A 17,510-nucleotide genomic window follows, 5' to 3' on the forward strand; every position below is an offset into this window, starting at 1 on the left:
ATTTTTGTTGGTATTCGAGTTAAAAATAATAATAAAAAAAAAAGTCATGGACTTACTACTATTATTTCACTCCTCTCTCTCTCTCTCTCCCTCTCTTTCATTGACCCATTATTTTGCAGGAGTACCCGAAGCAATTCTCTATATTTTATATTTTATATTTATATATATCTGTCTTGATTTGTTTTATATAAAGTATCAACATCATCATCACCATGATTAGTAATCCCACTTCCATTTTTGATTATATAATAATGGGTTGGGATTTGTTTTGCATTTCTAATTTGGAACCAGCTGATCTACACTGGGAACTCGTTCACAGAGCCTGGACAAATAAAAATTCCAGCTTTGGCTATTATTTATGGGTGTCATCAACTAACTGTTAACCATCTTTGGGAACCAAACCGACCCTCTAACAGTCTTTTTCTTTTTTTTGCTTCTACAAGAAAAAAAATTACTATTTTTTCTCTCTTGGATCCATGTCCTTGGTGAATATTAAAGTTAGGAGTAAACCCACTGAGGAAGGTTGGGATATTATTTTTACATATATATTTATTTGGGGTATAAGATTAAGGCGGTACCTCGATGAACTGGTATAGCTCTTGGCTTTGGAGGGCGGGTCCACAGACACAGCAGGGCGGTGATCGAGATTTTTTGTGTGCTTTTCCATGAGATGGGATTGGGGGGTTTAATTGGCACACTTGGGATTTTCACTTCCAGCTCCTCTCCTTTCCATCCTCCCTTTCTTTGCTCGCTTGGGGTTTGGTTGGCTTGCACTGAGTCTTGAATTTATTGGTTTTTGCTTTCTGAAGCTTCACAAGGTTTGACTCTTTCCATTTCTTTGCTCATTTTGTTTTTCTTGCTTTACCAGGTTACCAACCGTGTGGCTAATTTTGTTCAAGTTTAGTGTTTTTTCTTTTTCTTTCTTTTTGAATGTCTATGCCTCTCTGTGATACTGGATATTCTTATTTGCTCGTGTTCTTGTTAAGAATTCAATCTCTCTATAGTTACCTGCTGATAGCACCCTTCTCTTTTGCCTGGTTTTCTTGGAGGAACTATAAGATTCGACTGCTATTTGATATATGATTGACATCTGGTTTTTCCATGTTGAAGAATAGTATTCCTTGTTCATACTTATATTTCACTGATTGGGGGAAACTTTGAATGAGTAACTGGGGCTTGATAATTGTTCAATTTAGTTAAAGTTTATTGTCAATTTTGTTTAATATATTTTTGTCGTACATGGAAAATAAGCTTTAAATCATAGACCAACTATGGAGCATCTTTACTTTTCCACCATTCGAGGTAAAGAAGAGACTGAGAATTATTCTAAAATACGAGCAGACTGTTCAATTATTAATAAAATATTTTGATTTATTTTCAGCATTGTCAAAGCATCCCATCAAAATTCCTGGCCCCTAGCAGTCCACTGATTGTTGCTTCTAGCTTCTTTGATGATATTGATGAAAACCAAATCCTTTCATCAAATCCATCATAGCTTTAACTATGATTAAAGTTTTGTGGAAATCTTTCTAAGATGTAGTTTTTTGGGGTCTCCAAATTAACCCTTTTTATTTATTTATTTTTCAGTTTTGGCAAAATGTCCTCTTCAAGGCCCACCAACTCATCCAGCTCAAGACACAGTGCAAGGATTATTGCTCAGACCACTGTAGATGCAAAGCTTCATGCAGATTTTGAGGAGACGGGTAGTTCCTTTGACTACTCAAGCTCAGTACGTGTTACCAATTCAGTTGGCCTGGATGTGCCACCTAGGACTAACAAAGTAACAACTGCTTATCTCCACCAAATTCAGAAAGGAAAGCTGATCCAGCCATTTGGTTGCTTGCTGGCCTTAGATGAAAAAACTCTAAAGGTCATCGCATATAGTGAGAATGCTCCTGAAATGTTGACAATGGTCAGTCATGCAGTTCCAAGTGTTGGGGATCACCCTGTTCTTGGCATTGGAACAGACGTCAGGACAATTTTTACTGGTCCTAGTGCCTCTGCATTGCAAAAGGCACTAGGATTTGGGGAGGTTTCTCTCTTGAATCCCATACTAGTCCATTGTAAGACCTCTGGAAAGCCATTTTATGCGATTGTCCATAGGGTAACAGGTAGCTTGATAGTTGACTTTGAGCCAGTGAAGCCGTATGAAGTCCCCATGACTGCTGCTGGGGCTCTGCAATCATACAAGCTAGCAGCCAAAGCAATTACCCGATTGCAGTCTTTGCCAAGTGGGAGCATGGAGAGACTTTGTGATACGATGGTCCAAGAGGTTTTTGAACTCACAGGTTATGACAGGGTGATGGCCTATAAGTTTCATGATGATGATCATGGAGAAGTGGTCTCTGAGATCACAAAGCCTGGTCTGGAGCCATATCTGGGTTTGCATTATCCAGCCACTGATATCCCACAGGCTTCACGATTCTTGTTTATGAAAAATAAGGTTCGTATGATTGTTGATTGTCGTGCAAAACATGTGAAGGTGCTTCAAGATGAGAAACTTCAATTTGATCTAACCTTTTGTGGTTCAACATTAAGAGCTCCACATAGTTGCCATGTACAATATATGGAGAACATGGATTCCATTGCTTCGCTGGTTATGGCTGTAGTGGTCAATGAGGGGGATGATGAGGGTGATAGCCCTGATTCTGCACAGCCACAGAAGAGAAAGAGACTCTGGGGTTTAGTAGTGTGCCACAACACAACTCCCAGATTTGTTCCGTTCCCTCTTAGGTATGCTTGTGAGTTCCTAGCCCAAGTATTTGCTATCCATGTGAATAAGGAATTTGAATTAGAAAATCAGATCATTGAGAAGAAGATCCTGCGGACTCAGACACTTTTGTGTGATATGCTGATGAGAGACGCACCATTGGGTATTGTGAATCAAAGCCCAAATATAATGGATTTGGTGAAATGTGATGGGGCTGCTTTATTATACAAAGGCAAGATCTGGAGACTAGGAGTCAGTCCCAGTGACTACCATATTCATGACATAGTCTCATGGCTCTCTGAGTACCATATGGATTCCACAGGTTTGAGTACAGATAGCTTGCATGATGCTGGTTTTCCTGGAGCTCTTGCTCTCGGTGATGGAGTATGTGGAATGGCAGCTGTAAGAATAACTTCCAAGGACATGATTTTCTGGTTCCGGTCCCACACAGCTGGAGAAGTCCGATGGGGTGGTGCAAAACATGAACCTGGTGAGCAGGATGATGGTAGAAAGATGCACCCAAGGTCATCTTTTAAGGCTTTTCTTGAAGTTGTCAAAACAAGGAGCTTACCTTGGAAGGATTACGAAATGGATGCGATCCATTCATTGCAGCTTATCCTGAGAAATGCATTTAAAGATGTTGAAACCTTGGATGCAAAAACCAATACAATTCATTCAAGGCTGAATGATTTAAAGATTGAGGGGATGCAAGAACTTGAAGCTGTGACAAGTGAGATGGTTCGCTTGATTGAAACAGCCACGGTGCCAATTTTAGCAGTAGATGTTGATGGGTTGGTTAATGGGTGGAATACAAAAATTGCTGAGCTAACTGGTCTTCCTGTTGATAAAGCAATTGGAAAGCATTTGCTCACACTTGTGGAAGATTCTTCAATAGATGTAGTAAAAAAGATGTTGGACTTGGCATTGCACGGTATGTCGGAATCCTTTCACATTTTGAATATCTTTAGCAATAAATTTAATAAGCCTCATTGGAAATGACAATAGCTTGGATGTGTATACTTGTATTACATAGGTGTGCCTGTGCAGGCAGTTGCGTATAACCACTTAGGCAAGTCTAAACAAATTATATTGGTATACCATGCATCTTCGTCATATTGAAAGATGCCTATATTATGCATGCTCCACACTTACTTTTTTCACCCTCTATCTGAGTTTTCTTGGAGGGGAGATGGATGGGATTTATTTTATTCATCCTTCGTGTAACAGAGGTTTTAAGTTAATTATAATTTATTTTTTCTCTAATTTGATCACCTTCTATATGTATTATTATAATAATTTGACTTTGTTTTCTGATCAGGCAAAGAGGAGAAAAATGTACAATTTGAGATCAAAACACATGCTTCTAAGATTGACTCTGGTCCCATTAGCTTAGTAGTGAATGCTTGTGCAAGCAGGGACCTTTCTGAAAATGTTGTTGGGGTGTGTTTTGTGGCACAAGATATTACTGGTCAGAAGACTGTGATGGACAAGTTTACCCGGATTGAAGGCGATTATAAAGCAATTGTGCAGAATCCAAACCCACTGATACCTCCAATATTTGGTGCTGATGAATTTGGCTGGTGCTCTGAGTGGAATCCAGCAATGATAAAGTTAACTGGGTGGAAACGAGAAGAGGTAGTGGATAAAATGCTTTTGGGGGAGGTTTTTGGGATCCACACGGCATGTTGTCGTCTCAAGAATCAGGAAACATTTATAAATCTTGGTGTTGTACTTAATCATGCCATGACTGGTCAGGAGCTGGAAAAGGTTCCTTTTGGTTTTTTTTCCCGGAATGGAAAATATATAGAATGCCTACTGTGTGTCACTAAGAAATTGGACAGAGAGGGTGCAGTCACTGGGGTCTTTTGCTTCTTGCAGCTTGCTAGCCAAGAGCTGCAGCACGCACTTAATGTCCAGCGCCTAACCGAGCAAACTGCTGTGAAGAGATTGAAAGCATTAACTTATATAAAGAGACAGATCCGTAACCCATTATCTGGAATAATATTTTCTAGGAAAATGTTGGAAGGTACAGAGTTGGGAGCAGAACAGAAGCAGCTTCTGCATACTAGTGCTCAGTGCCAGCGTCAGCTCAGCAAGGTTCTTGATGATTCTGACCTCGATATCATCATAGATGGGTATGACAATAGCAATATTAAAGAGTAGATTTCCTTCTTGCCTTACATATACATACATACACATGCATACTGCTTAGATACATATATATATATATATAATTACAGGATGACTCGATCAAGAAATTCTTGGCGCTTTAAAATAGAAAGACTGCATTGTTTCTGAGTCCTCAACTAGTATGAATGGCAAAATCGCTCTTTGGTAAATCTGTTGCTAATGCTGCATAACTTGTTCATCCTTACTACAACCAGCTTGAATTATTCTTTCTTGTTTTCCCCTCTTAAATTTAGTTTTTTTTTCATTATTTTTTCCCCTATGTGAGCATGATTTTGAGAGGGAAGGGAGGTGGGAATTAGTGTCATAATCTTTGTTTGATATGGAAACTATAATTATTAATTTATTTAGTTCTCTTGTCAAGCGACATCTGCAATATAAGCTGTCAAGTGTTACGAAGACTGTGGTCAAACACCTCTCCATCAGCGTGCTTTGATGTGGTTTCTTTCCATTAACATTCTGACACTTTCTTCTTCAGGAATTGACTTTATTTTATGTACCTGTTCTTCACTTTCTCTTGAACCATGTCTCTCTCGTTTATAATAACAACAAGGATTCAGTTGCTCAATTTTCTCCATCCATGGCCAAGAAGGAACCATTCTTCTGGATGTGGTGAGAGAAAAGGGAGAAGGGGGGATATTGAGTCCTGATGCCTGTTTACCTTGTCAATTTTAACGTTGATGATGTCTTAAAAATTATCAAGGGCTACTACCAACTTACAATAGTGGAGTCTTAGAATTATGGGGAATACGTGATGGGTATAAAGGGAAAAAGAGATTGGAAAAGTTTATGTTCATTTTTTTTATTCTGATTGTGAGGACGTGATATTTATTTCCTGTTACATGGTTTCTTCACAGCTACTCAGATCTCGAAATGGTCGAGTTCACTTTACATGAAGTATTAGTTGCCTCTATCAGTCAAGTCATGATGAAGAGTAAAGCGAGGGGAATTCGTTTAGTTAATGATGCGGTAGAAGAGATCATGACTGAAACCTTATACGGTGATAGTCTCAGGCTTCAACAAGTGTTGGCTGATTTCTTATTGGTAGCAGTTAATGTCACGCCGACTGGAGGCCAGCTTGTTATTGCAGCCAGTTTGAGCAAAGATCAGTTGGGAGAGTCTGTTCATCTTGTGCATGTGGTGATAAGGTACTGAATCAGGAACAGTTTGAAGCATTATATAAATACATTATATATATATATATATATGTATATAGTTATGCAGGTCAATAACTCAATATCGTGATCTGATGAGTTTGGTTTCTTGGGTCAGGATAACACATACTGGTGCTGGGATGCCAGAAGCATTGCTGAACCAGATGTTTGGAAACGATGAAACTATATCGGAGGAGGGTCTGGGCCTTCTCGTCAGCAGGAAACTGGTGAAGCTGATGAATGGAGATGTAAAATATCTGAGGGAAGCTGGAAAATCGAGCTTCATCATATCGGCAGAGCTTGCTGGTACCCAGAAATCTGGTAAACGGAGTTTGGGCAAGAATCATGATGAAATCTGATTTTGTATAATTTTTTTGGAGGATTTTGAGAGTTGAGCACCAATGGTTTTGGCATGCTTTGTAATTTTAATGCAAACTCCTTTGGTCGTTGTTAAGGTTGCTGTATTGCTTTTTCAACTGTAAATATGCATGTCAATATTTCTTCCCGTTTCTTTGTTCTTATTTATTTTGGTATTATGCCAGATTGAGTTAAATGAGTTTCCTAGTGATAATTATATATTGAGAAGCTCTTTTCACAATTTAAAAAAAAAAAAAAAAATTTATCAAGTTCTTTATACATTACTATTTAAATATAAAAAAAATTTATATAATATTTTTAATATCTAAATATAATAACTTATAGAATTTTAATTAAATTAAAAAATATTTTTTTTTATAAATTGATGACTAATTAAATATTATTCTATAAATATATTTGAGATGTTTAATTATAAATTTTTTTTAAATATTTAAAATGTTCGATTCAATCACATATTTTTTTTAAATATTTAAAATGTTCATCAAAATATTTAATTGCATAATTCTAAATGTATTTAGGATGGTTAATTGTATATTTCTAAACACATATATTCATATCTAAAAATATCTAATCATATATTTTTAAATATATTTAACATATTTAATTTTATATTTCTAAATATATTTAAAATATTTAATCTCAGATTTGAATATATTTAATTAATAAATATTTTTAATAATAATTTTAAATAAAAATATAAATATAAATTTATAATATAACTATAATCGGTGCAACTAGAATTTTTATTATCTATTTGTAAGGTTAAAATTCATGACTTTAATACATCCTTTAAAACAAATTTCTAAACTCAAATCAAATTTCTTAACAGCAAAGCAATATTTTAATCATTGGGTAATAAAAAGGACCCAAAAGTATTTTTTTTAGCAATGGATTCATATGAGAACTAAAAAAAAAAGGTTTTTTTTTCCTTTAACAACTAAAATTCAGTATGTCTCCGGTGAAAGAAATTCTTTTTATTTTTTTTATTTTTTGGGTTATATTTTCTTATATGGACAAATTTCAGGTTGAATTTTATATCTTTGAAATTTGTAAACAGTCAAAAGAATCAGAAGTATAATAATATTTAAAACTTGAGACCCTGACTACAAACCAAAAATAAAAAAAAATCCCAATATAAAATTTTACCCCAAGAGAGAGAGAGAGAGATCAAAAGTCAAAAAAAGTGAGCTGAAAATTGCTTGATTCCGAACATTGGGCTTGGACTAAGAAATGGAGGTCAGAAGCAGTGGGATTAGTCCATGTTATAAACCCAGAAATTTAGACCCGGAAACTGGAAAGAAAATACCGCTAGCACCGTGCCCAGAAATGACCTAACGGTACTAGCATTACGAAAGAAAAAAAAAACTGTGGGTTTTCAAATTCGCAGACAAAAAAAAAAAAAAAACACAAAATATATAGAAACTGTGGGTTTTTATTCTTAGCTTAGGAGGAGGTATTTATATTCTTTCATATTTGATAGTCAGAGATTGTAAGCTTATTACGCTAACAGAGAGAGAGAGAGATACCCAAAAAAAACCCAGAAAAAAAAAAAAAGAAAGGGCCGTCGGTGCTAGTGGAAAATGGAGATAAAGTCGGTGACATTTCCGGCCGACAGCCCTCCGTTGGCCGTGATTGCTGCCGCCAAGATTGCAGGGATTCCTTTGCACGCCGATCCATCCGCTCCTACTGATTCGTCTCCTGTTTTTATTTTCTCTAATGGGTATCATTTTTTCACTGCTTTTCTACTCCCATTTCTTTCTTTCTTTATTTCGATTTTTTTTTTTTTTAACTCTTTAATTGCAAATTCGTTCTTTTTCTTTTTTTTCTTTCTTTAAAAATTTAATTCTTTAGAGCTGAGAATTCCATAGAAAAGTTAAAAAATCTTAGTGGGTTAGTAAATTTATTTGTTATTTTCGTTTGTTTCCCTTGCTGATCATAAATCTGCTCGAGGAATAACAATTTTTCAGACTTACATTTCAGATTTTACTTGGTTTTTTAGGGAACAACTGCATGGAATTAATGCACTTCTTCGATATGTTGGTCGGGTTGCTAGCATCCCAAATTTCTACGGACAAAATGCATATGAATCTAGCCAGGTGATTATCCTATCCTTAAAATTCTTAAAGGGTTCAAGTTGTTATTGTTGTTGTTGTTGTTTTCCTTTTTTTTTTTTTTTTTGATAATATTCTAGTTTGTTGTGCTTTGTCATTGTTTTCAATCTTTCTCTTACTTTTGGTTTTATGCTTTTGGCCAGATTGATGAATGGCTGGAATATGCTCCTTCCCTTTCATCTGGTTCTGCATTCGAGAGTGTATGCAAATATGTGGATGAGTATTTAGCAGGCCGCACATTTTTGGTTGCTCATTATTTGTCAATTGCAGATATAGCAATCTGGTCTGGACTTGCAGGTGAAAGCTTACTCAGAATTTAGCAAAGCTAGCTAAAATTTTGCTGAATCATAATGCGATGTCACAATTTATCCAAATATAATTACCTCTTTGTCGAATTTGCTCTTTTCATATGGAATGCCTATATGGCTGGTGTACAGGGTATTGATGTTTAAGTCAAACTACATGACTTTGGTTCATGAAGATTTGGGAGAAGAGTTTCAAATTTGTTCTGTTTATTTTTGGTGATTAATGGTCAAGTTAAGGGATACATTTAGCAGAAAACATCTAGTGAACCACAAGAATGTTACTTTCACTTTCAGTACGAAAAAATTCTATCTTGGTAGATAATTGGTACTTATAAAAAATTGTGTGATCATTTTATTACATTGCTAGTGTTTAAATTTTTGTTACTGAGTGATTTTCTGGGATGCTTAATTTAATGCTTTTCAGGAACTGGGCAAAGATGGGAAAGTTTGAGGAAGTCAAAGAAGTACCAGAATCTTATAAGATGGTTCAACTCAATATTGGCAGAGTATAATGATGCCTTAACGGAAGTCACAGCGACATACGTTGGCAAAAGAGGTGTGGGAAAGCCAGTAGCTGCTGCATCAAAAGAGCATCGAGGTGCCTCTCAATCAGTTAATAGTTTAAATGGGGAGGTAACTGAAAAAGGTAGACCAGGAAATCGACCTTCATTTGAAGTAGATCTTCCAGGTGCTGAGATTGGAAAGGTGAAATTGCGGTTTGCACCAGAACCAAGTGGTTATCTTCACATTGGGCACTCAAAAGCAGCACTATTGAACCAGTATTTTGCTCAGAGGTATCAAGGTCAAGTTATTGTGCGCTTTGATGATACAAATCCTGCTAAAGAAAGCAATGAATTTGTGGACAATCTTCTGATAGATATTGAAACTTTGGGTATCAAGTATGAAACCGTTACATATACTTCAGATTACTTCCCTCAGTTGATGGAAATGGCTGAAAAGTTGATTCACCAGGGTAAAGCATATGTTGATAATACACCACGCGAGGATATGCAGAAGGAAAGGATGGATGGTATTGAATCAAAATGTAGAAATAACAGTATAGAGGAAAATCTGAAATTATGGAAGGAAATGATTGCAGGAACGGAAGAGGGTCAGAAGTGCTGTCTCCGTGGAAAGTTGGACATGCAAGACCCAAACAAATCACTTCGAGATCCAGTATATTACCGTAGCAATCCGGTACCCCACCATAGAATTGGCGCCAAGTACAAGATATACCCAACCTATGACTTTGCATGTCCATTTGTTGATGCTATAGAGGGTATAACGCATGCTCTTCGTTCTAGTGAGTACCATGATCGCAATGCACAGTACTACCGTATTCAAGATGATATGGGAGTTACAAAGGTTCAAATATATGAATTTAGCCGCTTGAATATGGTTTATACACTTCTCAGCAAGCGTAAACTTCTGTGGTTTGTTCAAAATGGAAAAGTTGATGGATGGGATGACCCTCGTTTCCCAACTGTCCAAGGGATTGTACGTAGAGGTCTGAAAATTGAAGCATTGATACAATTTATTCTTGAGCAGGTAAGATGATTTACTTATAGTTTGTGCGAAAAAAGACCAGAAGCTGTGTCAAGTGAAAATATTTTCTACTTAAAGATTCCAAGTGAGATATAGGGTTGTGTAGGTTTTCTTTTTCATGGTAAACTTCCCTTTCTTAAATGCTGGATCCTTCACCTTGAACTAGTTGTGTCCTTGGACTAGTGGGATAAATCTTTCAATACATGCATTATTATTTTAATCAGCATCTACCCCCTTATTGAAATGCTTAATAACTGATTTTACATTATTGCTTTTCTAGGGAGCTTCAAAAAATCTTAATCTCATGGAATGGGACAAACTTTGGACCATAAATAAGAAGATAATTGATCCTGTGTGTCCTAGACATACTGCTGTCATTGAAGAGCGACGGGTGTTGTTGTCCCTGACTAATGGCCCTGAAAAACCATTTACCCGCATCATACCTAGGCATAAGAAATATGAAGGAGCTGGAGAGAAGGCTACAACATTTACAAGGAGGATATGGATAGACCAAGCTGATGCTCAAACAATATCAGTAGATGAGGAAGTAACCTTGATGGATTGGGGCAATGCCATAGTTCTGGGAATTGAGAAGGACCAAGATGGAAATGTGACACAGTTGACTGGTGTTTTGCATCTTGAAGGTTCAGTGAAGACTACAAAGTTGAAGCTCACCTGGCTACCTGAAACAAACGAACTAGTTAACCTCACACTAGTGGACTTTGATTACTTGATTACGAAGAAGAAGGTACGTGGTAGTCAACTCATAATATATATACATATATATATATATATTGCCAATCTAAGCATATGAAATACTTCACAACCAGATTGACCATTGTTTGATGATTAAGTTATCATTCCGACTCTTGTATGTGATTCTAACATGGATATCCATGGCATATCTAACTCAAAAACATGTATCCAACATTTCAAAAACCTTACAAAGAATGCATCGTATGTGGTGTGGACTTGTGACTTGTGTGTATGGGAACTATGTTATAGTAACTGCTTGTCTTGCAAATTTGATCAAGTACTGTTTGAAAGTCAGCTTCTAGGCTAAAGGAAATGGTATGATGTACAAATAGGCATTTTTGGACGTGATATAGATGTTTTGAAAGTTTTGACTAGACTGATTTGATTGCCTAATCAGTTTCAGGATGATAGACTTGAATGTTGTCTATGCATCTAACAAGTTTTCATTTCAGTTGTTCTGTATCTGATATTATTGCTTATCCATGGCAACTGAATTATTGTTGGACTTTGTTTTATACTTGAATTACATTGGCCCTTTTGATTTTGTCTTTGTAGCTTGAAGAAGGAGAAGACTTCCTTGATGTGCTGAATCCATGTACTAAAAAGGAGACTGCAGCCGTTGGGGATTCCAACATGCGAAATCTGAAGCGTGGAGAGATTTTGCAGCTTGAGAGGAAAGGATATTTCAGATGTGATGCTCCCTATCTGAGGCCCTCAAAGCCTGTAGTTCTATTTGCAATCCCAGATGGCCGAGGCAGACCTGTTTGAATAAAATCTTCTACAATTTAGCGCGTTTCTTTCATTTCCAGGACACATCCATGACCATTACAGTTTGTTGACTTGATGTCAAGATAATGTTGATCTAAATCTTTTCATGTTTCAATAGAACAAGTTTTAAATCCAGAACCTTAAAAAGTCAAGCGTTTAATCTGTCTAACATTTCAATTAACTGGTAGTTATTTACCGGAAGAGATTTGTCACTTATATTTGATGGAAGCATGGTTTTGGATTATGATGTGCCTCCTTGGTCGCCGGCCTTATGGGTTACTCGAAAGGAAAATAAGAAAGCAATGCGAATCAAGTAGGCGGCACATGATCTATTACTTTATTACCGGTTGTCAACTAATATAATCAGTCCCATATTACACAAAACTCGGGATCATCTCAATTAGGAACCACCTAATCCTCATAATAACCCTACAATGGTATTTTATCAAATATCCCATTGCTTGTTGAAACCCAATTTATTGGGTCCTTTTCGTCTCCATAATTATTGCAGGAAAACACTTCCAAGTAGATGAAATTTTCTTTTGAAGGGCCATAAAACATTGATGGTTGTTTAGGCTTTTTCCATCTTTTCAGGAGCCGCAAGATTATTCTTGAAAGGGCGTTACCTCAGTTACAAGTTAAGATTTCATACTTCTCCTGATTTTCTAACCGCTGACAGTAACAAATTTTTTTTATATACGTATAAAAAAGGAACAATATTTGTTATGAAATTTGTGAAATTGACCACACTGATGCTTAAGCGGAATGCAGAATAAACATAGATTGGATCTGAAGGTCACCAGGGTCTTCAGCTTCAAGTGCCAAAGCAGACACCGAGTAGTGGCATAAAGTGCCTGGAACCCAGATCCAATATTGGCAGAGGCTTAAACTGCCAATGACTCTGGATCTGGATGAAATAGAAGCTAGCAGAGAGAGATCAATAACTTACCCTTTGTATTCACCCAAAAAAAATATCTTATCCTTGGTTTGCTGATTTAGGAGATCTAAGTACACATTTGCTATCCTGTCGTCCAATATACCATATAGAAAGAAATCATGGTAACCTGTCGCATAATCATGGTAACCTGTCGCATCTAGACTTCCATTGATCCATGGACAAAAGAATTTTTCCATAATTTTTCTTAATATGGAAGTTTGAAAGGCAAGACAGACTTCTTGTATAGTTTTGTACAATTAGCTCACACTGAAAAATACAATGCTAACAGTATAATGCAAGATCCAAACTCGGAATGTTAATTATATCCTCACAATCTGTAATGTTAATCATATCCTCCCAATCTTCCATGTAAAACAGAAAATTAACAGAGTAAACTAATAGCGAATAGCCATTCTTTCAGCTAGTGCAGAGCACACTTACACGAAAGATTACTTGCAATTTCTTTACAAGAATGGCACAGAAAATCATTCAAAACCTAGTAAAAGTTAATAACGCTTTGAAATTTACTATGATACAAGTAAAAGAATAGAACTTAATGCAGACCAAGTATGATAAATAAAAATACAATCTAGACAAGAAAGCCAATTTTACAGCTTCTCTGATACGGTTATAGTTTTACTGGGGTTATGACTTGTTCATGACTAGTATTCTGGTCAGGAAATGGAAAAAGGCAGAAGTGATACATCCTCCAAAAATCATGGAAAGACATATAGAAGGCTAAAAAATAATGATCGCAGCTCAAAATGCTCAACCTTCCTCTTAATAGGTACAGTTGGGTTAGCAACTGGTTTGAAAAATGATCCTGATCTGCAAAAGAAAAAAGAAGACCATAAAGCGTCATATCATAAAGAGAAAGAAGCCCATGAAATGACATCCATCATTTAAGCATCGCTTACCAGACCTGTGATGATGTGTTCTTGGCTGCTTTAATTTTCTATATCGCTAAACAATTAAAGAAATCAGGATAGATAAAAGCATCGCATTATCTCAGAAAAAACAACATAACCTCACAAATAATACATGCAACAACTACACACCTTTGTAACTCTATCACTGCTAAATCAATTTTCAATTACCAAAAAGGCAATCAGCCCCTACATAAACAACATGAACCTTTAACTCATATAACATGACAAACAATTAAAATTTTCTACTAGGAAATCAATTACTTCTTCAACTGGGGCAGCCCACTTACTATCGTGTTGCTCATCATCAGTAAAGACCACTGGCTCTTTAAAAAGCTGTCTAGCCTACTGATACAGCCAATCATCTGGCATTTGGTATCTGACTATAGAAGAAAGAAACATAATAATTACTTAAATGAAAACAAGGTTTTGAATCATTGTAAACCAATGCAGACCTCACTCTATTTATGTTCTGCAGTACATTTTCTATGGAGCCATATTAACGGTGAGCTTTAAGGCAGTCTGTCCTTCAATCCCTGTAGCATAAATTCATAGTCAAAATATCAAGCCAATTAGGTTTAAACTTAAGAGTGGAAAAAATCAAGTTGGAGAAGGTTTGAAATCCTAAATACCCCGAATGCTGTCACAATAGTCACGTCCAGAAAGAATACACAAAGTAAATAAACTGATCCATAGCAAGATTAACACCTCCAAAATCTAAAAATGAATCACCTGAAAAGTAAAGAACCACCTTTACAGCCCGTTTACTGAATTTCTCAATATCTTCCTTATTGCCGGAATGCAAGGACAAGAATAAACAGCTGCATGTCACATAATGTGATTCGAAAATTAAAGCAACAACGAGAACAGGAAAAAAAAAAAAAAAAAAAAAAAAAAAAAAAAAAAAGCCTTCATCCACAATGGCAATGACATTGATAACGACAATCATGATGAACATGACTTTATTGCTTTGTTCTGAAAAATAAAAGCTTAACCAAAAGCAAAGCCTTCATCCACAATGGCAATGACATTGATAACGACAATCATGATGAACATGACTTTACTGCTTTGTTCTGAAAATAAAAGCTTAACCAAAAGCAAATACAAGCAAAAGAACATAACCACAATGGTTCTGCTAATCTAATATACTACCATTGCATTTTCACCAAAGCATTTGAACTTCGCAAATCAACAAGTTATATTCCAAAATGAATATGTACATTTAATAAACACCATCAAATAGGCGGATGCAAGAAATGGTGGGAAGCTTCATGAAAATGCGCTACTGCATAATATATTATATAAATATTACATACGAAATACAAAGACAGAAGTTAAATCAAGAAAATAATCACACTTTAAAAACGCTACAAACAAAGGCTATAACAATGAAAAAAACTACATTACTACATACGACAGGGATAAAAACACTACCCTCGATGTTTCTCCCCTTTCTTCTTTTTTTTTTTTTTTTTTTTTTTGGGGGGGGGGCATTTTCCCAATCCGATCAGCCGTCAACTCCGTCCATTTTTCATCTTCATCACAAGGAACAATGCCGTCATTTACAGCTCAGCATGATCAACCCCACCAAAAACAACAACTCCCAAAAGCCCTCTTCCCTCAGCCCTTAATCGTCAATACAAGCCCAAAATTTTATTTTCTCACCCACAATTTCCAACTTGGGTAGAAAACGAGCCAAAAAGATTTTTTTTTTTTTTTTTTTTTTTTTTAAAAGCTTGTAATTAGGAGTAAACTGGATTCTTTCTGGGCCTTCCCCTTTTCCTACGAACAGTTTCCAATTCCGATGCACTCCCATCGGAAACTTTCACCGTTCCATGTCTCCCTCTAGTCCCATCTGCATTTCCCTTCGCCGGAGCCAACCCACCATTCCTCCCACTCTCTTGCTGCTGCTGCTGCTGCGGTGCTGATTGAAACATAGGTGGCATCCAATTCGGAAACCCAGTCGCAGCCGCCGGAGCAGGAGCCGAAGCTTTCCCTCCATTCTGCGAGCTCCCAAACACGAACCCGAGTGGGAAAAAACCCCAGCAACAGTAGTAAGCCTCCTGGCCTGCCACCAATGGCGGCAAAGACGGAATCATTGCCGCATGGAAAGCCCTCTGGCATTTCTGGCACCTCAAACAGCAATCCTCGTAAACCCTCGGGTACTCATACAACACGAAGCAGTATGGACACGCCGTCCAGAAGCTCTGAAGCCTCTGCCTCTGATTTTGCTGCTGCTGCTGCTGATGATGATGATGATGATCCTGCTCCGACGACCCACCACCACCATGGTTGCCAGCGACATCGTCCGCCGCTGCTGACGACCTGTTGCCGGCAGACGAATGATGGGTGTTCGTCGTCGTGGTCGTTGTCGTCCTCCGAACGGGCAATTTAACTTGCTGTTGGTGCTGAGAGCTCAAATCGACCTTGGAGAAGAAGAGGTTGAGCTCCTTATCGTAGAGGGGCTTCTTGGTCTGGTCGGACAAGACGGCCCATGCATGGGCGACGAGCCTGAAGGCCTGGTCGGCGAAGGCGTACTTGTTCTTGTCAGGGTGAAGGAGGAGAGCCATGCGGCGGTACTGCTTCTTGATGAGATCGAGGTCGTCGGAGCGGTGATCTAATTGGAGGATTCCGTACCAATCGTGATGGTTGTTGATGCGCCTCTCGGAGGCCAAGAGTACGTCGACAACCGCCAAGATCTGATCGGAGCCGTCCAAAAGGGGCTCTGTCTCTTGGGCCAAGACGGCGAACTCCCTTGAGCCCGTTAGATCCCGGGCCTGTAAAAGTTTCTCCGCGATTCCTAGCAACCGCTCCGCCTCCGTTCTGTTTGACTCCATTTTCCCTTCTCTTTTTTCTTTATGTTTTCCGGCCACGAAATGGGTTTTTGGCGGACCTGGGGAACATTCGTCCGACGGCGTTGCTTCTTTTTCTTTTTTCCACCTCTGACATGGACTGTTTGGCAAATTAATTTCTAAACTTCGAAATTAAAACAACCAATTGGGAAAATTGCAAAATGACCCATTGTACTTTAGCCTTATTTCAAAAACCACTCACTTTTGATAGAAAAATGGGAAATACTTATCCATGCAAATAAAATATAAAAAAACGAGTAGTTATTTTTATTGGTATATTTGGTTACTATATTAAATTAAATTTTTATCAATATTTTTATTTATGAAATATCCAGTTTTTAGAGCTATTAGAAATTAATTAAAATTAAAATTTTCTACTTTATTTTTTTTGTTATAGGATCATCCATCTAAATTTAAATCTATTTTAGATATGATAAGGATGTGTTTAACTTGGAATGAATAATAAAGAAATATCATTTATGAAAGGTATAAAAGCAAAAGTTATTCTATTTCTTTTTTAAGCAAAATAGTTATTCTTTTGGAATGAAAAAGTAAGAATATCAATATGAATTATTAAAATAAGATCAGTTTTAAATTAGATTATTAAAAATAACATAATAATTTATTTTTAAATATTTATATTACATTGAAATTAAATTAAAATTATTTTATTAATCACCTAATTTAGTATAAAATTTATTTTTTTAAAATAGAATTTTAGTATATTATTAAATTTATATTGATTATTTTTTAAATTTTAAATCTAACCCTAATGTAGTCCAAATATTAATAAAAGAATATATAATGTTAAATTTATAAGTTATTATGATGTAAACCTGAATTATAAAAGTAAGCGTATTACACGAGGAATATAAATAGTA

The 17,510-nt window shown here is 36.6% G+C and overlaps 3 protein-coding genes across 3 annotated transcripts; 2 read left to right on the plus strand and 1 right to left on the minus strand.

The window, feature by feature from the left end:
• The first annotated feature begins 180 nt into the window (after window positions 1-180).
• LOC107411699 (phytochrome A) lies at window positions 181-6,556 on the plus strand. The gene is made up of 5 exons (XM_048467960.2): window positions 181-818; window positions 1,588-3,641; window positions 4,029-4,845; window positions 5,755-6,045; window positions 6,170-6,556. The coding sequence occupies exons 2-5, from the start codon at window positions 1,598-1,600 to the stop codon at window positions 6,408-6,410; spliced, it is 3,393 nt and encodes a 1,130-aa protein (XP_048323917.1). The 5' UTR covers window positions 181-818; window positions 1,588-1,597; the 3' UTR covers window positions 6,411-6,556.
• A 1,208-nt stretch (window positions 6,557-7,764) lies between these two features.
• On the plus strand, window positions 7,765-15,501 carry LOC107411689 (glutamate--tRNA ligase, cytoplasmic). Its single transcript, XM_016019325.4, has 6 exons — window positions 7,765-8,149; window positions 8,429-8,525; window positions 8,684-8,837; window positions 9,270-10,393; window positions 10,671-11,138; window positions 11,702-15,501. The coding sequence occupies exons 1-6, from the start codon at window positions 8,010-8,012 to the stop codon at window positions 11,912-11,914; spliced, it is 2,196 nt and encodes a 731-aa protein (XP_015874811.3). The 5' UTR covers window positions 7,765-8,009; the 3' UTR covers window positions 11,915-15,501.
• On the minus strand, window positions 15,264-16,773 carry LOC107411690 (uncharacterized). Its single transcript, XM_016019326.4, has one exon. The coding sequence runs from the start codon at window positions 16,612-16,614 to the stop codon at window positions 15,520-15,522; it is 1,095 nt and encodes a 364-aa protein (XP_015874812.3). The 5' UTR covers window positions 16,615-16,773; the 3' UTR covers window positions 15,264-15,519.
• Between the last annotated feature and the right edge of the window lie 737 nt (window positions 16,774-17,510).

Source organism: Ziziphus jujuba, chromosome 10, assembly GCF_031755915.1.
Source record: "Ziziphus jujuba cultivar Dongzao chromosome 10, ASM3175591v1".
Classification (NCBI taxonomy): domain Eukaryota; kingdom Viridiplantae; phylum Streptophyta; class Magnoliopsida; order Rosales; family Rhamnaceae; genus Ziziphus; species Ziziphus jujuba.